General features: G+C 42.9%; 1 protein-coding gene across 1 annotated transcript; it reads left to right on the top strand.

Moving 5' to 3' along the window:
- The first annotated feature begins 927 nt into the window (after window positions 1-927).
- steap4 (STEAP family member 4) lies at window positions 928-25,327 on the top strand. The gene is made up of 5 exons (XM_048548449.2): window positions 928-1,204; window positions 11,088-11,537; window positions 16,687-17,214; window positions 23,438-23,602; window positions 24,705-25,327. The coding sequence occupies exons 2-5, from the start codon at window positions 11,088-11,090 to the stop codon at window positions 24,972-24,974; spliced, it is 1,413 nt and encodes a 470-aa protein (XP_048404406.1). The 5' UTR covers window positions 928-1,204; the 3' UTR covers window positions 24,975-25,327.
- The last annotated feature ends 402 nt before the right edge of the window (window positions 25,328-25,729 follow it).

The following is a 25,729-nucleotide window of genomic DNA, read 5'->3' as shown; positions in this document are numbered from 1 at the left end:
AGGATCTAGGCCTGAAACGTCAGCCTTCCTGCTCCTCTGATGCTGCTTGGCCTGCTGTGCTCATCCAGCTCTACACCTTGTTATATCATATGAGCATGCCTTCGTCCATCTTGAACTTCTGTCTGATATCATTAGACTACTTGTGCATCGTTGCCAGGCCTTGGGTGCAGACTCCAAGAGTCGAAGAGCCACTTGTGAGGGTAACTTTTGAGGGTCTCCTGGTCGCACACAGAACTGTAGCCCAGTTTCGGATGAACGTCTTCAACCATGCGTCTGTCACTGTGGAAACCCTCCCTCTGCGATTTTCCAACGTTGACTCAGCGCAGCTTTGACAAGGTCAACCTTCCTTTAAGACGAGGGTTCCGGTTATACCACTGTTGTCAACCCAGCCCTACTCACTTCCCTGCTGAGGCAACTAACCACACAAGGAGAAAGTCAGCAGCAGGAAATCTGCTCAACCCTGCGTTACAATCAGTGAAATGAGTTGGAAGCATGAAGCAGGCGTGTTCCCCTGCTCGCCCCCGCCACCCCCCCCGTAAAAGAGTTGCCACAAGCAGATCATGAATCACACTCTTAAAAAACAGGGCAAACAGATCTTTTGCGTATGGTACAGACTGTACAGACCAGCAAGTACGGCAATGGATTTCAAATTAAAAGTCACAGGTTCAAAAAATACAAGCCAAGAGAATGTGTACACATTGATTACAGTATCATTTATTGCACAACAGTTGAAAACCCATATGATATTTGAATAAATTACCTGTGCAAGATATTAGTTACTAATGGTTAGGGGCATTCTTGATCTGGGGACATTGGACAGTTTTCTGAAATACATTACTCATCCAGTGTACTGGCACTACATTGCTCTAACTACTGTGTTTTCAGAAAGTAGGTCAGAATACCAGTTGCGTAATTCTATGGTGTACGTTTCTGGGAATGAATCGTTAACATTAGATTAACGGGCATTTGGAATTTCACCATAATCTTTGAGGGATTTGAATGTGTTTAGTAATGATTTACGGTGACAGACAGGGGGCAAGAAAGGAAAGCAGTGGGCAATCGACAATCGTACGTCCAACTATTTAAAGGCGGAAAGAGTTGAAACACTTACCAGACTTTTTGCACAGAGGACCAAAGAAAGAAGTAAATGTAAACACCTAAATCAACTATGTGGCAAACTTGATACTACAGATTATAAATTGCGGTGAGTTAGATCATTTCTGTTGGAAAGGAAAATGAAAGATATTTCACAAATTTTTTTCATCAATTTAGAAAGCTGCTTTGTGTACCGTAGTTAAAAGACCCAAATAAGTTGTCAAAAGTCGTGAAACGCAAGATTTGTCGATTGCTGTGTTTCAACAATTTAATCCAAATTTTCTCTTAACCTCTGCTTCCCCATGTTGCTTGCTGATATTTAAATTATCCTTCTAAATATTTTTAGTAGTCTTTTTGATATTTTGTTCACGCAGATACGCTTCAGGTGTGAGCAGAGTTGAGCCAGTATTAAATAACTTCAAGTACGAATAGGACAGTAACACGGCAGAAATTGCAGGGCTGTAACTAATAATGGCTGAATATTTACCAACAATTTTGTTTTGGATGGGAATCTTTCTGAGGTTGGCCGACGTACCGCCTGTCGCCTGATTAATTGATACTTAATAAAGTGTCAACAAGAAACAGCACATGATGGAATGGTTTTCTTATAACTGTTGGTAAAGGACTGAAGCAGTGTTTCAGATTGGTATTTCAGGAACATTATCTGCGTGTGCTCAGATCATTGGAATCTCTTTGTAGTCTTTACCTGGTAGCATTTCTTTTAAAAATGTCTTTGTTCGCAGTAACTGTATTTCTGTTTAGTCCTGTTCAAAGCAATCAGAGAATCCTCCCTACCTCCCCACCCATACTCTCCTCTCCACCTATCTTCTCCTCTATCACTCTCATAAGGAATTAATTTAATGCCTTATTCAAAGACAATCCTCCAATACTTTGTGACATGTCCATAAGACCGTTGACCATAAAACAAAGGAACAGAAATGGGCTGTTTAACCTACTGAGTCTGCTTTGCCATTTAATGAGATAGTTGATAATCCTCGACTCCATTTTCCTGCTGTAGTGATTGGAACCCGCTGGACTTGTTGACTCTGAGCTATTGACTATGATTGGAGTTGTTAACCTGGGTCAATCAGGAAAGCCCTAGCTGACCAATATAATTCAGAGTTGGAATCTCCTTAGTTCAGGGGACTGACTCTGAGCTGGCTTGTCACAGCCAGTGTATGGTACAGAAGTAACTAAAGGGTGATTTGATGACAGGATACTGGCCTCTGTGTAGTTATTTCTGTGGCAACGAGAGTGGGATAGCTCCAACAAACTTGCTGATGGGGAGAAGACTCTGCACCAGGTTAACCCTGATATCTGCAGACCTGATGGGGGTTGGGGGTGGTGGTGAAATGGCAGCAGAAACGCCAATGTTGGCCACATGCCTCCTCTACGAGAGAGAAACAATGTAATTTAGGGATCAAAGTTTGGTGCTGGAACCATGGAGCTGGCCGTGTATGGGTATGAGGTGAGGTTTATGTGACTCACAGAGGTGTGTGATTTTGGGTTAACCCTGATTGAGATGCTGAGAGACAGTTTAGTATGTGGGATTAAAGATGTAACCATGCAGAAGCACCTACTAGCTGAAGCCCAACTGGATTTCAAACAGGCACCACAACTGGCTTTGTCATTAGACAATGTGGCAGGTGGAGCATGGGAGATACAGGGCATTCCAATGGAAATAGACAGCCTCACCTGTCCACTTGAGGAGCATTGCTTGAGTGTAGGTAATCACAGAGCCTCTTGCAGGGCATGTCCTGGGCAGAGGGGCCCCAGGCCAAACCACAGCAGGACCCCACAACAAAGCTGAGCCTTGGTTAAGTGACTAAAAGGCTCTTCAGGATCTGGGCCATCAAGCCATGGTAGTCACTGCTGGTATGCAGACTCAGGACAGCAAAGGAGCCCTACAAGGCCTGACTTGATTAAGAAAACTCGTAGGCCAGTACCCACGAGAGTGCACACCCTCGAAGGTCCCTCTGCATGTAGGTTGGAGCAATTACATTGCTCAGTGACACCCAAATTGGAACTGATTTAAATTAATGTTTGGTTAAATGGTCACTCAGTTTTCATGGAGGTTGGTGCAGCTGTATCTGTGGTTGCAGAACCTGTCTTTAACAAGATTCTCTCAGGACTCCAATCTTTATGTTTGTGCAAGACCTCAGTCAAACTGAGACTGTATGCTGGGGAACCATTGCAGATTAAGGGTACAACTTCAGTTCTGATCGCCTATGAGAAGCAGTTAGTGCAGTTACCACTGATGGTGCTAAAACGTTCAGACCCAAGCCTATTGGGGCAGATTTTATTTAAAAAAGATTCACCTTGATTGGCTCAACATTTTTCAACTCAAAAATGGTTGTCTCAGTGAAGTCCAAATGAGATACCCAGGAGTATTTCAGGAAGGGCTTTGGACTATCAAAGGAGCCACTTTACATGTTGGCCAGGAAGCAGTTCCAAGACTTTGCAAAGCCTGTCTGGTGCCATTTGCCTTGTGGGCAAAAGTAGAGGCAGAAATCAGGAGGCTGAAGAGTGAGGAAACCATCAAATCTAGCTGCAGTTTGCAGAATGGGCAGCACCAGTCATACTGATTGTGAAACCTCACAGCTCGGCTCACCTTTGGGGGGATTATAAGCAAATGGTAAACCACTGGATAAATACCCGATCTCTCCTTAGCGGACTTGCTCGCAAAGTTGCCGAGGGGGTGGCTGTCCTTTATGAAGCTGGATGTGAGCCACACCAACCTGCAATTATGACTAGATGAGGGGTCACAGAAGTACACTACAACTAATACCCACAAGAGTCTGTATTAAAAACAAGACTGCCATTTGACTGTTTTCCAGCGGACCCTGGAGAACATTTTACAAAGGCTACCCCAGGTCGCCATTTACCTGGATGACATACTAATAACAGTGAAAGCCAATAAAGAGCATTTGGAGAATTTGGGTACTTAAATGTTTCTCCCAAGCAGGTAAACACCTTAGAAGGGAAATATGTGTGTTCCAGGTACCCCAAGTGACCTACTGGGGTACAGAGTTGGCAAAACCACGTTACACCCATTGGAGGATAAAGTGAAGGCGATTAAAGGTACATCGGCTCCCACATCTCTACTGGAACTTAGGTCTGTCCTTGGGTTAGTCAATTATTACAGAAAATTCATACGGAACTTGGTCTCCATCTTGCCACCATTATGCCTGATATTGAAAAGGGGTCTGTCTTGGAAATGGTCGCAGAGCCAAGAAAAAGCTGTTAGGGAAGTGAAAAAGAAGCTATCATCATGTAAGGTGTTGGCTCACTATGATCCAAAACGAGAGGTAGAGCTGATATGCAGTGCCTCCCCATATGGTATTGGGGCAGTGTTGGCTCACCAGCGGCCCAGTAGAGAGGAATGTCCGATAGCATATGCTTCCTGGGCTTTGGCTGATGCCAAACGCAAATATACCCAGATAGAGAAGGAAGATTTGGCGGTCAGCTTTGCTGTGAGGAAGTTCCACCAGTAACTTTTATGGACAGGAATTCATTATAGTAACAGATCACAAAACCTTGCTAGGGCTACTGAAAGAAGTGGTGCCATCCATAGCTTCAGGTAGAATTCAGTACTGGGCCATTGTTCTCAGTGGGTACAACTTAGAACATTGTCCAGGAAGGCAAATGGCTAATTCACTTGCCTTGAGCCACCTGTCACTGGCAGATACTCCACTAGTGGTCCCTCCCCTATAAGAGTTCATTTTGGTTTTAAACCTTTTGGACACCCTTCTAGTCACTGCATACAATATCCAACTGTGGACACAAAAAAGATCCCATCCTAGCAAAACTGAAACAGCTGGTTGTAATGGGGGAAACAAAAGGGCCATCGCAACCAGGATTGAAACCTCTCTGGACCTGGCAAGACCATATCACCATAGAGGATGGCCTATAACGTTGGGGAGCGAGGGTGAATGTCCCAAGTAGAGGTCGCTGCCACATACTGCCTGAACTCATTAGGGTCATCCTGGGGCTTCCAAGATGAAGGTGCCACCAAGAAACTGTGTCTGGTGGTTAGGGTTGGATGCCAGTATAGCTGCATTGTTGGCACTGTGGACACTGCCCCATCAATGACAAAAACTGCCACGAGCGGCAGCCCTACATTTGTGGGAATGGCTGGATAAACCCTGGACTCAGTTGCATGTTGACAATGCCAGTCCTCTCATGGGCTCAATGTTCCTGATTGTTGTAGACTCCCGTTCAAATTGGTTAGATGTGCATAAGGTTCATTTGGCAAACTTAGGGATGACAATGAGAAGCTGTGAGATAGATGGTCTCCCAGAATTATTGGTCACAGACAATGGGACATCATTTACCAGCAGGGAATTCGAATATTTCCTAAAGTCAAATGGTTTTCAGCACATAAGGACTGCTCCATACCATCCACTGTCCAATGGTTTAATGGAAAGAGTTGTCCAAACATTGGAAGCAGGTTTAAAGAAGAAGCCTACAGCATCTGTTGATACTAAACTGTCCCAGTTCCTATTCGATATAAAGACCACCTCACACACAACAACAGGGATAGCTCCAGCAGATTTGCATGATGGGGAGAAGACTCCATTCCAGCTTAAACCTGATATTTCCAGTCCTGGGGCCGGTGGTGAGGGTGAAGTGGCAGCAGGAACACTAATGCCGGTCAGAAGCCTCCTCTCAGCAAGAGAGACAGTTTAATTCAGGGGATGACGTTTGGGCCGGAACCATGGAAATGGTCCTGTATGAGTACAAGGAGAGGTTGACGTGAGGTCAGGTCCTGTGACTTCCAAAGTTTAGGTAGATGATACAATCCTGAACAAACACATGAATCATGTGAAAACTGTTACCTTGCAAACGGGACAGGAGCAAAATATACTTAGTTCCTCAGAACAACCAGAAGGCCTGTCGGAAATTGTAGGTTCTCCCCCTCCATCTAGTGTCAAGGAAACCTCAGAGTGTGAGACAGAAGGAGCCGCGATACTATTACCACTGGAAGACGAGAAGGAAACTTTCTGGAGATGCTGATGATGAAACAGATGGGTTATGGTCTGGTACACTCCACCCCTGTCAGGGTCTGAATCAGAGGAACCGGACTAGGGGTGAAAATGTTGCATGGAAAGCTAAACGAGACAGACCAAGCATACTTCTCTGGCCTTGGAGGGGAGGGATTTGGTGATCAGAACCTGTTGGATCATGTTGACTGAAATCCTTGATTGGCCCTGGTTAACAACCCAATCAGGAAAGCCCTGACTGACCAATCCAGCTAGGAGAGTCTTTCCACTTTCCCCGTGAGAAACACTGTTGGAAAGGCCGTTAAGAATATTGTAAAGACAATGTACTGCAACAAAACAGTAACGTGTCTCTTATTCCACATTTGACGTGCAACCCTGATATTTTATAATAACCAGAGTTCATTGGTGTGACCTTGTGTTCTTCTAATCCGACTCAAACAAGTGAAGTTTAACAGCGAGTTTTAAAGAAGGGAAAAAGAATAACTAAGAGTTAGAATCTCCTCAATTCAAGGGACTAAGTCCCACCTGGCTGGCCACAGCCAGTGTACAGTGCACAAGTAAATAAAGAGTCACTTGATGATGGGATACCAGCCTCTGTGGTCTTATTTCACCTGCCTTTTCACATAGTCCTTGAAGCCCTTACTGATTAAAAATCAATCTATCTCAGCTTTGACTAAACTTAATGACTCAGCCTCAACAGCCCTCTGTGGTAACAAATTCCACAGGTTCACAACATTGAACGAAGAAATTCCTCCTCATCTCTCTCTTAGTCTAAGGTATTACCCTCTGGACCCAGACTCTGCCATTATGGGAAACAACTTCTCTGCATCTATCCTGTCAAGTCCCCTAAGAATCTTACATTTTCAAAGAGGTTGCCTGTCATTCTTCAATGTTCCAGCAAGTATAGGCCAAATCTACTCAAACTTTTCTGAAAAGTCAATCCATCCATACCTGGCATCAGCCTGGTGAACCTTCTCTGGACTGTGTCCAATAGCAACGTATATTTCCTTATATAAGGGACCCAAAACTGTTCGTAATTTTCAACCAGTGCCTTGAATAATTTTAGCAAAATCTCCCTACCATTATATTCCATTCCCTTCGAAATAAACATTCTATTTGCCTTCGCACTGAACACCCCCCCCCCCCGCCATTGAACTTGATAGTAGCTTTTTTGTGATCTATGAATAACAACTCCCAAATCCCTATGCCCTGTAGCTTTCTGTAGTTCATCTGCAATTAAATAATATTCAGGTCCTCTATTCCTCCTGTCGAAACAATTTTTTGCGTCATCCTCACCACTTGCCTTTTTTCCATCTATTTTTCTGTCTTCTGCTAACTTGGCCTTCGTACATTGACATTCCTCATCCAAGTCATTACTATTTATTGCAAATAATTGCAGCCAGCACTGATACATGTGGCATGCCACTAGTTACTGGTTGCCTTCCAGAAAATACATTCCTTATCACAACTCTTTGTCTTCTGTTAGTTGGCCAATCCACTAGCCATGCTAATATACTACCACTAACTCCATGGCTCTTATCTTATTAAGTAGCTTAATGTGTGTCACCATATCAAATGCCTTCTGAAAATCCAAGTATTTTACATCTGTTGGTTCACCTTTTATCTATCATGCTTATTAACTCCTCAAATACTTCAAGTAAAGTTGTCAGATATGCTATCTCCTTCAGGAAGCCAGGGTGACTCTGACTATTATGCATTTCTAAATGCTCTGCCATCACCTCCTCATCAATAGCCTCTAACCTCAGTACTGGACCATTCCAGATTTGCTTTGTTATCACATACACTCAAATGAATGCAGTGAAAAATTTGCAATGTTGCTATTTCTACAGTGTCATCTTAGGTACAAGATACCCAGGTAAAGATATTTAAGTATCTGACATAAAATAGAAAATAAAAAGCATAAGAATAAAAATGGAAAAAATACTTATTTTACAGTCCTTCCACCCCAGTCCATGTCAACACCTCACCTCCAAACACACACTGGGCCAAGGCTTCAGACCACACCGGACTTCAAAACCTCGAGGCCTTGCCTCCAGTCCACAAAGGAATTTGCCTCAGATTGATGATTGGTGGAGAGATTGATCTTATGATGTCATGGTTTGAAGGCAAGATGCTAAGGCTCACACATTTCTAAATGTTGCCTGTTTCTGTGCTGATGTCTGGGAAGTTTGAAGTGATTACTTGTTCTGGAGTGTTGTCCACTCAAATCCATTCTTTCCTGCAAAGTTTGAGTTGACAGAGAGATTGAATAAAAACAAAGAGCAATAAGGGCCCACATGGCATGGAAATATTGCAACAGTGTCTGAATGTATAATGTCATCAGTAAGGATAACAGGAGCAAGTCGTTGGACAGATTCCCTCCTGATCATAACCTCCAGCTTTGTCTTTGCTAAAGCTCTTTGAGTTGTCTGCTTTCATAATGTTAAAGGCCATACTGCTCTCTGGGCAAGGGCATGGAAGAAAGTTCACCACCATACCCTCTGTGTCCACTTCCTCTGTGATTAACTGTTATGAAATATTGTGCAAAATTTTGAAGTAAATTCTCCTGTAGAGTGCCTTTCGAGAATGAGTGGCAACAACTATTGAAGAGGATGCAAATGTTGTTCTGTCCAAGGAAGTGGCTCCAGTGTGAAATGGAAAAAATATATCATAGGAGTGAAATGCCTTACAGTTGATACCAGGTAAAGGCATAATGCAGCTTGTGACTGGTGGACAAGCAGCAACAACAAGCAAATACACGAGTATAATGAGGAGAGTATTCATTGAAGTGACTACATGTGAGAGACGGAGTGCATTATCAATGTCTTCTTTTCTCTGTCACAGGATTTGGGTGCCACTGGCTGGGCCAGCATTACCTCTCATTCTTAACAGCCGTTCAGAGGATATTAGCCAGGTATTACTTGAAGTGCTGCAACTGATCAGCGCATGGACCACCAGTGCTGATTGGGAGGGAGTTCTAGGACTTTGACTCAGCTGAAGTGAAAGAGGTGATATAGTTCCAAGTCAGGATAGTACTTTGAATCTTGGGATGATGGTCCTGATGATGATATTTTCTCAATATATCCTTTCAAACCTTCCCAGGGCTCTCCCTCCCACCATACCCGGTCCCTCCCCTCCCCCCCATTTGCTGTACAACGGGAAAAGATCTTGCCTTGCACATGCTTACAGCTGTTCAACAAAAACTTTACTCTGTCAGCACCCTGGCAAAGATTTCTCCCTCAACCAAAGCAAACAATAAAACAATTATCAGGTAATTTATCACATTATAATTTGTGGGCCATACTGTGTACATTCAATGATGCAATTTTCCCAGGGCGGAAATAACTATTAGGAGGGGCCATCATTTTTTTAAGGTGATTGGAGGAAGTAATAGGGGAGATGTCAGAGGTAGGTTCTTTGCACAGAGAGTGGTGGGTGTATGGAATACAGTGCTGGCGGTGGTAGCGGAGTCAGATACATTTAGGAACATTTGAGCGACTCTTGGATAGGCACATGGATGATAGTAAAATGTAGGATATGCAGGGTAGTTTGATCTTAGTGTAGAATAGTAGGCCGGCACAACATTGTGGCCCAAAGGACCTGTACTGTGCTGTACTGTTCTATGTTCTCAATTCTTTACCACAGAGACCGTGGTTCAAAAGTAGCTTATTGGGCCCAAAGTGGTGGGCCTTGGGTACTGCAAACCCTTTTAGTTACACTGTGCCTACCTCTCACTTTTCCCTTGTTTTGCCTATTGCTCTCCTGTCTGCTGGGGACCAAATGTGACTGGGGAAAAAGTCTTACTTCAGCATTGTGAGGGTCTGCCAAGATTTTAAATTCCTGGTTTCATGTGCATAGACCCATCCCCAAGCCGCAAATCCAAATGAGAAATAAACAACAGGTGAAAGTGAAAGATAGGAATTCAAGGGACCAAGATCTGAAGTGGTGATTTATTGGGAAGGGATTCAGGTGGGTCTTACAATTGGAGGAGGGAGGTGTCTGAGACTGGGAGACCTACATTTTCTATGTGACAACCAGAAGAATGGCATAGTGTACAATAGTATAGGTTTAAATGGAGCCTCATGGGATTACAGCAGGCCGTCTGTGGGAAATTCAGCACATGTCTGCCCTGTTTTTGTTGAACAATTGGGTTTACATTTGCCCCTTACAATTTGCATCTTGGAAGACGTATCATTGAGACAGTTCTAAATCAGTTTATTTAATAGAGGTCCATATTAAATCAGACGACACTTATCATCAATTAATTTAGAGGTGGTAAGAACTGCCGGTGCTGGAGTCAGCGATAACACAGTGTGGAGCTGGTGGAGCACAGCAAGTCAGACAGCATCAGAGGAGCAGGAAAGTTGGCACTTTAGGTCGGGATCCTTTTTCTGAGGAAGGGTCCCGATCCAAAACATCAATTCTTCTGCTCCTCTGATGCTGCCTGACCTGTTGTATTTCTCCAGCTCCATACTGAATCACCAATTAATTTGCTGATTTAGTTCATCTGACTGAAATAACTCCATAAACGCTGGTAGCTCTCACCAAGTCACCCTTTATTTATATGTGCATTGACATGACACTGACCTAACTAGTGCAGAGCCAGCTCCTACAGTGAGGCCCTGACACTCCTGTTTATGTCTGTCAGCTAGGTCTCCCTGATGAAACCAAGTTAACAGCCCCAATCAGGGAACTCATATTCTATGAGACCACCTGGCTGACCCCATTACAATCTCAACACTAACTCAGTCTATTTTACTACTTCTGATAAAGTCCTCTATCTAATTGGGGTACAGAAAGAGAAAGAAAACTGAGAAATTCAGTCAAGAAAGATGGCAACAAATGCTATAACATAACAAGAAATATATTTTCGGTTTGGCCTGATTTGTAGTATATGTCACTGGCCTAATTTTTCTGTAACTTTGGCGCATTTTGTTTTTAGATTACAGAATAAAGTTAACATCTTCTCTTGTGTGTTTATGTTTACAGATGGCAAATTCATTAGCAATGGATGAAGTTGGTGAAAATGCCAAAAAGTGGGAGACAATCTGCATTTTTGGCACTGGCGATTTTGGAAGATCCTTGGGCATGAGACTGCTCAAGTCAGGCTACCCAGTGGTATATGGTAGCCGAGACCCAAAGAACACTACCCTGCTGCCAAGTGGAGCACAAGTGTTTAGCCATGTGGAGGCCCTGAATACATCCAAGATCATTTTCTTGGCAGTTCACAGGGAAAACTATGAGTTTATTTCAGCCCTGTCTGACCAGCTGGATGGAAAGGTGCTGGTGGATGTGAGCAACAACCTCAAAATGAATCAATATCCTGAATCCAATGCACAGTATCTCTCCCAGTTGGTTCCCAAAGCAAATGTGGTGAAGGGATTCAACACAGTTTCAGCATGGGCTCTGCAGTCTGGGAGCTTGGATGCCAGCAGCCAGGTAAGATCTGAAAGTAAGAATTCAGAACTGGAGTTGTCCATGCAGTCTCTTGCACCTGCTTGGCCATTCAATAAAATCATGGCTGATCTTTAACCTCAGCTTCAATTTCCCTGTCACTTGCTTCTCTTTGAATTCTAAAATACATTGCTTTCAGCATTGAATGTACTCAATGACTGAGAATCCACAACATTAATAAATTTCTTCTCAGCACAGTCATAAATGGCTAGCTCCTTATCCTAAGAGGATATCTTTTATACAAGACAAAGGAAGCAGCATCTCAACATTTTCCTTGTCAAGTGCTCTTAGAACCCATATATTAAAATGAGATCCCTCTCAGCCCTCTGACCTCAAGAGAGTTTGGGTCCAGTCCACTGAATCAATCTTCACAGAGCAACCCATTCAGAATGAATCTGGTTAACTTTGGTCTCATTAGCTTTAAAGTAATGATATACTTCTTTAGGTCTGAAGTCCACGAAGTTACACAGTACTCCAGATGTGATCACATCAACGACATATACAATTGCAGCAAAAGTTCCTTACTCTTGTAATTCAAATCACAAGCAGTAAGACAAGCATATTAGCTCAAACTTTCACTACAAGTGAGGTCTTCAAAATCACAGTGAAAATAGTGGAAGTGACCAGAAATCGGAAGCCCTGATCTTACACATGACATCGGCCAACTTTTGTGGAGGTGGGAATAGAATCAGCATCAGAGGAGCAGGAAAGCTGACGTTTCGGGTTAAGACCCTTCTTCAGAAAGTGGATTCTGAAATAATTGGGAAAGAGGGGGAGGCGAATAGAAGATGGATAAAGGAGAAGATGGGTGAGAAAGGAGACAGACGGGTCAGGGAAAAGTACCGGGGGTGATGGGGCTGGAGGGGAGTGTGGCATTTCTGCCTGCAACTGAAGTAAGTGCTACCCCTGCCCCTACAACACCCCCCTCACCCTCATCCCAGGCCCTAAGAAGACCTTCCACATCAAACAGATGTTCACCTGCACATCTACTAACATGGTATACCGTATCCACTGTTCCCTTTGTGGCCTCCTCTACATCGGGGAAACCAAGCAGAGGCTTGGGGACCGCTTTGCGGAACACCTGTGCTCATTTTGCAACAAACAACTACCCCTCCCAGTCACAAACCATTTCAACCCATCCCCCTGCCCACTCCATGGACAACATGCCCATCCTGGGCCTCCTGCATTGCCACAATAATGCCACCCGAAAACTGCAGGAACAACATCTCATATTTCGTTTGAGAACCCTGCAGCCCCAGGGTATCAATGTGGACTTCACAAGGCTCAAAATCTCCCCTCTCCCGACAGCATCCCAAAACCAGCCCAGCTCGTTACTGCCTCCTTAACCATTCCTCCAACCTCAAGCCCCACCCCCATCTCCTACCCATTAACCTCATCCCGCCTCCTTGGCCTGTCCGTCCTCCCTGGACCGACCTATCCTCTCCCTAACTCCCCACCCAAATTCACCTTTACTGGCTCCAATCCCGCCTCTTTGTCCTGTCTGTCTCCTCTCCACCTATCTTCTCGATCCATCTTTGATGCATTCCCCCCTCTCTCCCTGTCTATCTCAGAATCCCCTTCCTCTCCCCCATTTCTGATGAAGGGTCTCAACCTGAAATGTCAGCTTTCCTGCTCCTCTGATGGTGCTTGGCCTGCTGTGTTCATCCAGCTCTACACCTTGTTATCTCAGATTCTCCAGCTTTGGCAGTTCCTACTATCTCTGGGAATAGAATCAGGCAGCTTTTGCACTTTTATTAATTATGAAGGCAGCTGGCTATTTATATAACCAGTAGTCTCCAGTGAAATGGGACGTTGACATCCCTGCAGCATGGAACCCAAAGTGTGAGTATTAGACCTGTTAAGAGCAGGCTGAACTTTTTGGATTAATTTGAATAGCCAGGTTATTACACTCAAGAGGTAAAATACCCATTGGACATAGCCCCAGAAAACCTCTAGTAAGGGAGGCAGGATCAGATGCATATTTGGATAGTTAAAAATGTACATGAGTTTTTCTAATAATTGTGTAAAGCCATTAGAATTGTTAAAGTACATCGAAAGCTGTCAAAGCTACATGGACTAATAAAAATGCCAGGTTTTTCATTATGCATGTTACGATGTGTCATTGCAGAATTTGTGCTGAGTGCCAATTTCCAATCTACCATTTTTAATGTGGGGTGCCTGTCAAGTGAATAGTTTGATGCAGAGCTCCAAGTGTTTATAATGTCACAATGTTTGTTTTATAAGAGGTTAAGCCCTTTATGAAAAGTTTGTTTTCATAAGAGATCAGTTGATGTAATTAATTGAATTTTTGTCATCAATGGGATTGTTTCCTTTAATAGAGATGTTGTGCAAGGTGAATTGACAGAGAGAGGAAAGGGCAAAAGGAGGTGGGTGGGGGAATGGCTTGGCATCACCTAGTACTTTTATATTGCATGGGATAGTACTTTGGAATGTGAAGGACATGCTGGTGATGCCTTCAGACTGGAATAAGGAGTAATGGATGAAACAGGTGAGAGGAGAACCAATTGGATAATTTCATCATTAATTTACTGGACTGATACAGAGGATGGCAAAAATGACAAATAAAGAGAATTGGATTGACTAGGACTATATATATACTGGAATTTGGATGAATGAGGGGAAATCTCATCAAGAGCCATAAAATTCTAACAGGACTAGAAAGGATAAATGCAGGAAAGATGATCTCGATGACTGAACTCCAGAACCAGAGATCACAGTCTGAGGGCATGGGATAGACTACTCAGGACTGGGATGAAGATAAATTCACCCAGAATTCATGAATTCAGTCAGTGGTGAGCCTGTGGAATTCTCTGCCAGTGATTTGAGGCCAAAACATTGAATGTTTTCCCTGCGGGAACAGGTTACCGAGTTTAACGATCAGGCATGATCATATTGAATGACAGAGGTGGAGTAAAGGGCTGAATGACCTAATCCTGATCCTATTTTCCATGTTCCTGTTTATGACACTAGAGGTGGAGAAATTCTGTTCAGTATGGAGACTGGTTGGGTGTGAGGAAAATGGGAAGCCTATCTGTGAGAGAGGGGAAGGGTTCGACTTGAAATGTGAGAAATTAAATGGACAATATCTTTCTTCTTCTTCCATAAAATCTGCCCACCAATGTTTTCTCTGTCTCTAAACCTGGGAATTACATGTCACATCTCTAACTTGCTCCAGTTTGGATGACTTGAAATATGGGCTCTGTTTCTTTCCCTGCTGAGTGTTTTCAGCATTTTCTGTCTGTGGTTTAGATATCCCACATCCCTAGCATTTGCATTAGTAAAATTTAATGGTTTCTCACCATTTAACAATATTCTAAATTTCCACTTTTTCCACCAAAGTGAATACCCATATTTGCCAAATTTTAGCCTACTTAATCTGTCAATATCCTCTTGCAGATTCTTTATTGAATTTCTTTGTAATATCAGCTAACTTCTCTGCATTTTATTTCATCCCTTCATTTGAATCATTAATATAGATTGAAGTAGATTGTACCCCAGCATTGATCCTTGCAACACTCCAGGAGTACTATCCTACTAAACTGAAAATTCCCCATTTGTCCCGATTCTCCGTTTTCTGTCCATTAACCACTGTAAGAGTTTCTGTTCCCACGCTACTCGGAATTCAAATATAGCGATAACAAAATGCATATGGCCAGAATGTATAGAAACCCACAATACAAAACCCAATGCCTCAAACGTAAAAAAAATTGCCACAGTTCAAAACCCTCTGCAAATTAACTGCAAGTTACAAAATTACCCCAGTCTTAAAACCCTCCGCAATCTGACTGTAACATTCAATCACAAGCACAGTGGGTTGTTACTGTTGTTGATTATAGGCCCTGATTTAGATAGGCATGACCACTCTCTTGTCCTTCTGGTCCCAACTGCAGTAAAACTCTCCAGTGTAACCCCTGCTGTGATGTCCCACATCACAATATCACGAACACGTATCCTGTTGTCATTGTGCCGTGTCTTCCAGTATCTAACAACCCTTTCTTTTTACTGTATTCATTCATGGGATGAGGGCATCACTGGCTATGCAGCATTTATTGTCCATCCCTAATTGCCTAGTGGGCAGTTTAGAGTCAACCACATTGCTGTGGGTCTAGAGTCATATGTATGCCAGACCAGGTAAGGATGGCAGTTTCCTTCCTTAAAGGACATCAGTAAACCGGATAGGTTTTTCTGACAATTGGCAATGGTTTCATGGTTATCATTAGATTCTCAATTTCAGATATTTTATTGAATTCAAATTAAACCATCTACCATGGCACGATTCAAACCTGGGTCCCCAGAACATTAGAGATTGTAGGAACTGCAGATGCTGGAGAATCTGAGATAACAAGGTGTAGAGCTGGATGAACACAGCAGGCCAAGCAGCATCATAACATTATCTGGGCTTCTGGATTAAAAATGCAGTGATAATACCACCAGGACATTGCCTCCCCGTTAGTTTATTGTTAGTTTATTCCATGGCTAGGCCTAGACATAGCTAAATAGGCAATAATATTATTTCCATAACAGAAAACAGAGCAACTGTTACCGCATGGGGAGAGATGCCGGCCTCCAGGATTGATGAATGTGTGAAAGTTCCTTCCATGTCGTTGTTTATAAAAATGTCTCTTCCAGCCTCTTAATCCTATTAAACAACAGCTGTGATCTTGCACCATTATTTCTATCCAGTCTTCTAAAGAACTAGTGATGAGCTGGCTCTCATTTATTCATTGTTACTCCCAAAATATCTGTATAGTTCCTCTCCATGTGTTGTGTTGCGGTTTGGCTATTCACATTTTACAGTTTCAGGGTACGTACCTGGTTTGTGTCTTTCTATATCTTATGATTTTTCAGTTTGGAGGTAGTCACATAATTCACCAATCCTGTGTCCTCACTAATGTATTACTTCCACAAACATGTATTTTGTGTATAACCTACTTTAGTGTGCCTTGGAAAACTCATTACATATGTAGATTTAAATGAAGAACATATTGTTTGCAGTGATGAACTTAAGTACATGCTGCATTTTATACAAAAAATCAATTAGCTTGTGTTGAGTTTGCTAAACTACAACTTTAATTTTTGTATCAGTAACAGATATTATCATTCTATGTTCCAGGTTTTTGTTTGTGGGGATGACAATCAATCAAAACAGTTGGTGATGGACGTTGCCAGGAGCATTGGCCTCACTCCTTTAGATCAGGGATCCCTTCTAGCAGCTGGAGAACTCGAGAACTACCCTCTCCAGCTCTTTCCAATGTGGAGACTACCCCTTTACATAACAGCTGGCCTCACAGTATTCTTCTTCGTATACTGTGTGGTGATCGATATAATTTATCCTTATGCAAAAGACAACAAAGACGTTTCCTATAAACTTGCAATTTCTGTTCCTAACCGTATCTTCCCGAATGTCTCCATAATCCTGTTGAGCTTGGTTTATCTGCCGGGTGTCATTGCTGCCTTCATTCAGCTTCGCAGAGGGACAAAATACAAGCGATTCCCTGACTGGCTGGACAGGTGGATGTTGTGTCGGAAGCAGCTTGGGCTTGTGGCACTTGCTTATGCCTTCCTTCATGTACTCTATACATTCATCATCCCGACTCGATATTCTGTTAGATGGCGCTGGATAAACTCTATGATTGAAGAGGTAATAATGTTATCCATGCCTACATTGTTATTTCAAAAGTAATTTGTTTTACAAATGTCACAGAAGCTATTTGAATATTCAGACAAATTACAGGCATAATCAAATTCAAACCCAAAATATATTGCATTGTTTTTATGTAATACCTTAGCTAAGCTTAATTTAGAATGACATCCAATTTTGATCCCCTGACATCGTAGGTAATACAGGATTGCCAGGAAAGGCTCAGAGAAGAGTCACTGGAATGTATCTAATTTAAAGCCCCTATTTACCACAATGGCTTATGGACTTACAGCTTCATACTTCAGAGCAATATAAAAGTTTAGGTGGTTTCTTTGGGTGCAGTCCTCCCAATTGCAGAAGGACGTGGACAATGGCAAGTCAATTGTGAAGCCTCAATATCAAGACATCAGCAGTAAGTCAGGAGGCCCAGATGCAAGTCCAACCTGCTTCACCTGCATATAAAAATATCTCTAGGTTGATGAGAACAAAGTGGGCAGCACGGCGGCTCAGTGGTTCACACTGCTGCCTCACAGCTCCAGGGACCTGGGTTCGGTTCCACCGCTGGACGATGTCTGTGTGGAGTTTGCACATTGTCCCACTGTCTGCGTGGGTTTCCTCCCGGTGCTCCGGTTTCCTCCCACAGTCTAAAGATGTGCAGGCTAGGTGGATTGGACATGCTAAGTTGCCCATAGTGTCTGGGGATGGGTCTGAGTGCAATGCTCTGAGGGTCGGTGTGGACTTGTTGGGCCAAAGGACCTGTTTCCACAATGTAGGGATTCTATGACACAAAATCAGTAAGGTTGGGAGATGATGGAGCATTGTAGGAGAGATGCTACTGTAGGAGTCGGGGAGTCATTGATGGTCATTAGCGCCCTGATTCCAAAGTACTCAAAAGAATAACTGTGCAGTAAGTTCACCAGCCTGTTTCCTGGGATGGTCACTTCATCCTAGGAGGAAAGATTGGTTCAACTGAGCCTAAATCCCCCAGAGTTTAGAAGAATGAGAAGGAATCTCTTTGAAATTGTGTAGATTTCTGACAAATTGGATGTAGAGGTGATGCTTACCTAGAGGCAGGTACAGAACATGAACCCTGCAGCCCAATGGTATCAATGTGGATTTCACAAGCTTCAACATCTCCCCTCCCCCCCACTGCATCCCAAAACCAGCCCAGCTCGTCCCCGCCTCCCTAACCTGTTCTACCTCTTGCCTATCGTCTCCTCCCGCCTCAAGCCACACCTCCATTTCCTACCTACTAATCTCATCCCGCCCCCTTGACCTGTCCGTCCTCCCCGGACTGACCTATCTCCTCCATACCTCCCCACCTATTCTCACCTCTCCAGGCTCCATCCCCGCCCCTTTAACTTGTCTGTCTCCTCTCTACCTATCTTCTCCTCCATCCACCTTTGATCCGCCTCTCCCTCTCTCCATTTCCCTCTTATTTCAGAGCCTTCTCCCCCTTTTCTGATGAATGGTCTAGGCCCAAAACGTCAGCTTTTGTGCTCCTGAGATGCTGCTTGGCCTGCTGTGTTCATCCAGCCCCACACTTTGTTATCTTGGATTCTCCAGCATCTGTAGTTCCCATTATCTCTGATACAGAACATGAAGTCACTTTTTCAGGATAAGCAATTGGTGAGGTGAGTCAAAACTTCTTCACTCAGGAGAGTGGGGAACCTGTGGTATTCTGTATCACAGGGCTGATGGGTTTTTTTTGCAGTACTTTATAAACAGAGGACACTACTTGATGCATGGATGTTTTGCTCCAGACAACTGGAGGATGCAACAAGCATATGTAATGGAGGATGAGGATCTGTGAGGCCCAAGGCATTGTACTGAATAGGCAACTGAGATTGTTCATCGGACAAACAGCCCTTTCTCAATGTACATACATTGTCAGCCAAAACAACCCAGACAGGACTTGTTTGTCAAAGGCTATCAATCAAACTGAGTTGCATGAAGTCATTTTTCACTGATTCTGAGGTAGCAAGGTGTAGAGCTGGATGAATACAGCAGGCCAAGAAGCATCAGAGGAGCAGGAAAGCTGATGTTTCGGGCCTAGACCCTTTTGTTTTCACGCGGCTTTAACCATATCGTCAAAGGCAACTTACCAGTTTATTGTTTTTTTTTATTGTTTGATAAAGGTTAAAGTTACAGACTGATAGAAGCCTTCACAACGTCAGATGCTTCCTCAATCAATCTTGACAAATTTCAAGCTGGTATGAAAGGAAAATACCAAAAGAACTACAGATGCTGGCAATCTGAAACAAAACCAGAAATTGCTGAAAATTCAGCAGGCCTGGCTGCATTTGTGGAGAGAAATGGAGCTAACGTTTCAGGTCCAGTGAAACAGCTTCTTCAGAAACTGCTTCTGTTTTTGTGTATAAGTAAGGTAAAGATGCCGTAGGTCTATTCTCTCGTTAAGGAGAAACGACCAGTGGTGGTTTAACCTGAGGGTCACCATGCCTCAGGTAAGGGGAGAGGCTGAGAAAGAGGGCCCTTCATGATGACCTCAACTGGTGTGGGAACTGAACTCACGCTGTTAGCATCACTCTGCATTGCAAACAGGCTGTCCAGACAACTGAGCAGTATGGGTGCTATTAAATTGTCAAAAATCAGAACAGCAGTAGGCCATTCAGCCCTTTGAGCATGTTCCGTGATTCATTATGACCAACTTCATACCTTGTTATCACTTTCTCCCCATACTCTTTGGTCCTTTTAGCCCTAACAACAGAGAAAGGATAACTAATCTTCAGACAGGGTGAAAACTTCATGTGGCACTAAGAATGTCTAGCCCTCTAACTTTGTTCTTGTAGTTACAGCTAAAATGACATGAGCTCAGACATTTGATAATGAAAAGTGAACACAGTTTACAGAACTGATGACGTATTTATAATGTAGCTCCACCCATGCTACAAATATGCCATTGTATTGACTTTTTTTGTTCTCATCATCCCACTACATCCATGTGCAGTCCTGAGATCAGCAGCTAGCATGGTTGCGTCCTGCTCCATAGTGGAGCCTGCTGGGTCTTTGTCCACAGGGACATTGTGGCCACAGAGCCCAGACATGCTGACAACATCCTCACTAGAGGATGTTTACCCTCCTCAGCTTGAACTTTTGTAGGATTGAGGATTGCAGGCAGAGTGAAATTGGAGGAGCCTGACGCCTCTGCTGCGCCTTGAGTGGAGAATTGTGGTGTGTTTGTATGTGGTTCCTCATCGTGCTGTATTCCTACTGGCACCATCCTGTCTACTTGTGACGAAGGGCACCTGGAGTGAGGTCAAGGACCCTCATTCTCCCTGTGGCCTTGCCATTGGTGCTGACTACATCTTCCTGTTGCTAATATGTCAACTTCTGACATTTTTGATAAGGTTTATAAATGACCAGCACTGTGGGATCCTCTGCTGCCTGGTGCATGATCTCCAGCAGTTCTCCAAGTGGGGGGCATTTGCTCTTCAGTCAGCTGCAAAGATGTGATAGTGACCTGCTCACCAGAACACATTGCTGACTTTAATCTAGCTCACAGACTCGCTAAAGTGGCAGTATGAGTTGTGGAGTGTGTAGAAGACAGTCTGACCTGTGCTTCGCCTGAAGGATCTGTGACATCTTCCTGAGTGGTAGGGGAGAAGGTGTGAAGTGGAAAGGCTGCTGTTGTGAGGATGGAGACTGTTTGGCTGCTGCTGATCTCTACTGAAGACAAGAGAAGGAATAAGTCAAGAAACAGATTTAGGAAGTTGAGTATGTTATGAATTCATTCACAGTGGTACTAACTGGGGAGTCGCACAGCAGTTTACCATGAATCTTATTTAGGTACCAGGTCACAATGAGAAACCTTCCATGAAACTCCCTGTACTTTACGATTTATGGGAAAATTCAGCCCAATGACTTGTTGAAATAATGAAAAGGTTAGATTCAGTGCTCTTGGACAGGCTACTTGATGAAATAGCAAAGTTAGCAAGATCAGGATCATGAGGTTTTGAAGAGGAGTAATACTGGACTTGAAATGTTAACTCTGTTTCTTTCACCACAGACTCGCTATATTTTTTAACTAGAATTCTCTGCTTTTATTTCACTTTTCCAGCATGCATAATTTTTTTTGATTTTTATATGAGCGTACATTTTGTAAAGATAAAGCCAAAACAGCTGTCAAATTATTTTACAGAGACGTCTGTTTACAGAGAGCTGAAAGAACAAATTGTTGGATTGTACAGGCAGTGTGAACTCACTGTGAACATTTGAAAAGGAGCCAGACAGTACACCAGATAAATTCCTCAGTGTGCGTTGCTACATATGGAAGGGAGCTGAGAACTAGCAATGTGTTTTCCATTCACAACATTCTGTAACTGGCTTGATTCCCACAAGTAGTCAGAAAGGAATGTCCTAAGCTTTCCTAAATGTTGCTTTCCTAAATCAGCAACAGCTTTTGTCATCACTGTTATTTTTGCTTCTCTCAGGGAGTTCCATGGTTTGCCCCATATGCGGCAAACATCAATAGCAAGCATAAATTACAGCTTAGATCTTTGCAATGGTCTGACCCTGTCTTTTATTTGATATGTAAAGCTTATCATAGGAGTGTACTGGAATAGTGTGGGAATGTATGTAAGACCGTAAGAAATAGAAACAAGAGGAGGCCATTCAGTCCCTTCAGCCTGTTATGCCATTTGGTAGGCTTGCGGTTGATCCAACATTCCTCATGTCTACTTTCCTGCATTTTCCCCATAACCCTTGCGTAAGAAACTAAGAATATTAATCAAGAATTATTCATATTAATTGATCAAGAATATTAACTCAGTGTGTTTTGCTTTAGCAATATTGAGCTAAGAAGTGAGATTTGGTTTAATAAGGATGTGCCAACTGATGTCAGTATTTGAGGCCAATGTTATAAGACACTTGATGAAGCTCGCTATCCAGGATGCTGTCTGATTATGGGGTTGGGGGTAGGGTGGAAGGAGCGGATCTCATCTGTTGATTGTAAAATTGGTCTGAAAACCTCATTAGTTCCATAAGGGAGGTCTGACAAAAACAAGTGCCCTCTGGGCATTTTAATAAATACTGGTGGGCTTACCCCATGTTTGAGGTCCCCGGTGGTGGAGTTCCAGCCCACCGAAGGTGGTCACCCAATCAACAAACCAGCCACTTCCAGCTAAGGTAATGACTGGTGGCAGCACTGCACCCAGCTGGTCTCCACGATCAACATGGGACCCCAGAGCAAAAAAGAGAATGATGGTGGGTTCATGTTGAGTGGTCTTCAGAGGCAAGGGCAGAGGGTAGCTTTCAACAAGATCTCAGAGGGTGACGTTCTGCAGCTAAACTACTTGCCCAATGCAAGACTTAGGTAGGGACTGACCGGAGGTCAGCAGCAAATAAGGGGCCTCACAAGTTCCATTTAATTCCTGAGTCACTTCTAAGTTGTGGTGAGCTCAGCGGATCACTCTGAGCTAATGGGCATTAATTGCCTCATTGATGAGCTAACTTGACATCCCACTGGGAATCTTGGGTCAGCCTCTTCCACAGCATTGAGAAGGTTTTGTCATCACCAGCATACTGAAATGGAACTTTCCCTGAATTAATTGCTTGCAGATGTCATGTTTCCATTGTGGTGAGTTGCATTAAACCCAGCCCAATGTGCTTTTTGTATGTTGCAGTGAAACCATTGCTATTGAGAATAATATATGGAATAACATCTCAACATGATTTCACTGTAATTCGATATGCTAAACCCACTCCCACTGAAAAATAAAGCTTTGATTAATATTTAATTATTCCAACTGCTAAAATTTTTTGGACAAATTCAAAAACATTTTCACGCAGAGAATGGTAGGAATCTGAAGTACCTTCTCCAAATGACTGTAGATACTTTAATGCAACTCATAACAATGGCAACATGACATCTGCAAGCAATTAATTCGGGGAAAGTTCCATTTCAGTATGCTGGTGATGACAAAACCTTCTCAATGCTGTGGAAGAGGCTGACCCAAGATTCCCAGCGGGATGTCAAGTCAGCTCATCAATGAGGCAATTAATGCCCATTGGAACTTTCAAGATGAGATTGGCTTTTTGTTGGATAAAGTTTTGAAGATAAGGCTGGTAGGTTCTGTTGAAATACAGGGTCATTCATCATCAAATTGAATTGAGACTTCAAGGCACTGAAGTTCCATAGTTCAAAGGTTATGCATCTTACACTGTATGCATACCACTGTTAAGGTGTTTCTCTTCTTTCTTGCAGTCAAAGAAGAATAAAACTATGCAGATGAGCAAAGTGCTGTCATGGCGTCTTGACCTGTATTTTGCATTAGGAATGCTGGGGTTTGCTCTTTACGTTTTGCTGGGCATCACTTCTCTTCCATCTGTCAGCAATAGTGTCAACTGGAGAGAGTTCCGATTTGTGCAGGTACCACTTAGTGTGTATGTATATTGAATTAGCCACTCAAAACAGATTGCATTATAGATAACACTCCTGCTGTGCACAGCACACGCTGCAGTGCTCAGCTTGGACAGGTTTCTGCAACCAAAGTGGTACAGGTGGGGACTTCCACAAACATACATATTGGACATTGTGATTCCATGCACTGTACTGGTTTTGAAACTGATTCTCGTAACGCCCTGTGTGGACAAAATGATCACTAGATACAGGTAGGGCTGGGAGAGAGTACCAAAAGATCAAAAAGTACCAATTATTTAACAAATCATCACTTGCATGAAGTGTATTAATATTATTAAAGACATCATATGGCACAATATTTTTTGGTAGAGAATACTCATTGCCATACCGCCACAGTTTTGTGATGAGAGTAAAGAGGCAGGTTCTGAGATTGCCCAAGCCATAGCAAGACGTAAACCCCATCCTTTCAGCACCAAACTGGTGCGCACTGGCTGTCCAGCCAACTGAGCCAACCAGCTGCATAGCACAACATTTTTATATTCATGTTGTACTTTGTTGCTATGAACGATGATGATAGAGGCTCCAATTTTCTCTCCATCACATGGCTGAACAGGAATCTCTCCCACTTTTACCACCTGCTATTGGTATGTGTTGGAAAGATTTGCAGATTGATACTCAACCTGTCTGAACACAGCATAAATACTGTTTCCATAGTCATAAAGCCCTAGAATGGGACATAAACCCAAAGATTCTGGCTCAGAGACAGGGCACTACCCACAATTCCACGAGACCTTTTTCTGTTGTAGACATACATTACACGTTGTCATTTATACCAGATTCATTTTAAATGGGTACCTCTTAAGCATTTGTGTTAACTCTTGCAATTAATAAAGAAAAAAAAACAAATAACAGAATGTTGTGTTCATATTTTGTATCAAAATAATTTTATAATTGGAGTGACATGTTGATACACTTGACATAACTGAAGTTACATTTGTGACATGAAATGTCAGCAGGAATTGTTAATAGTAATATTAAGTAAAATTTTGCATGGTTGAATTTTACAGTTATAAGGGAGAACTGATTAAATTATATCTCCTTTGCCTTACAGTCCAAGCTAGGCTATGCAACACTCCTGCTGTGTACTGCACATGCTGCAGTGTTTGGCTGGGACAGGTTTCTGCAACCAAAGTGGTACAGATGGGGACTTCCACAAGCATATATGTTGGGCATTGTGATTCCATGCACTGTACTGGTTCTGAAGTTGATTCTCATAACACCTTGTGTGGACAAAATGATCACTAGAATCCGGCAGGGCTGGGAGAGAGTTCCAAAAGATCAAAAAGTACCAACGCACGTCAACAATTCATCACTTGCATGAAGTATACTTGGATCCAGTTTTCCTGTAAACCCAGTAAACATTAATCCCTTGAACACATAGCAGAGAACAAATGAGCAGAGATCCATGATGTTAACTGTATCACAAGCTTGAATCAAATTTAATGATTTATCACTTGTATTTTACAAGTAATAACACATTAAGTTAAGGTGAAAACATTCAACTGGCACCGAAATCTGGCATCATTTTGAATAGTTTAAGCAAAGAAAGATATCACTGAAAGAGGGTCTATCTTCCATCTATCTAGCTAGGTAATGAAGTATGGCACCAAAGCATGAAATAGTTTTGAGATAACAAGGTATACAGCTGGATGAACACAGCAGGCCAAGCAGCATCAGAGGAGCAGGAAAGCTGACGTTTCGGGCCTAGATGCTGCTTCAGAAAGGTCACTTCAGAATGGACCCTTCCTGAAGAAAGGTCTAGGCCCGAAACATCAGCCTTCCTGCTCCTCTGATGCTGCTTGGCCTGCTGTGTTCATCCAGCTCTACACCTTGTTATCTCAGATTCTCCAGCATCTGCAGTTCCTACTGTCCATGATTTTTTTTATATTGGTGAGCGGTTTAATTGTAGAATATAACATTGTATATATTTATCTGCCACGAGAAAGTCAGTGCTCCAGCTGTCTTCCTTTTATGCTGTTTGAAATTCAATAAAACCAAATTAACCCAAGAGGCAGCTCTTAAAAGTACAATAATCTGTCTTTATAAATGCTATCAGTACTTAAGTAAACATGCCTT

This window comes from Stegostoma tigrinum, chromosome 2, assembly GCF_030684315.1.
Source record: "Stegostoma tigrinum isolate sSteTig4 chromosome 2, sSteTig4.hap1, whole genome shotgun sequence".
In the NCBI taxonomy this organism is placed as follows: Eukaryota; Metazoa; Chordata; class Chondrichthyes; order Orectolobiformes; family Stegostomatidae; genus Stegostoma; species Stegostoma tigrinum.
This window is presented reverse-complemented; position numbering and strand designations above follow the sequence as displayed.

Bases quoted from the DNA above. Each gene is read 5' to 3' on its own strand.
- steap4 (XM_048548449.2), top strand. From the start codon at position 11,088: ATGGCAAATTCATTAGCAATGGATGAAGTTGGTGAAAATGCCAAAAAG. The intron at 11,538-16,686 runs GTAAGATCTGAA...TCTATGTTCCAG, and splicing joins GCTTGGATGCCAGCAGCCAG to GTTTTTGTTTGTGGGGATGA. The intron at 23,603-24,704 runs GTACCACTTAGT...TTTGCCTTACAG, and splicing joins GAGAGTTCCGATTTGTGCAG to TCCAAGCTAGGCTATGCAAC.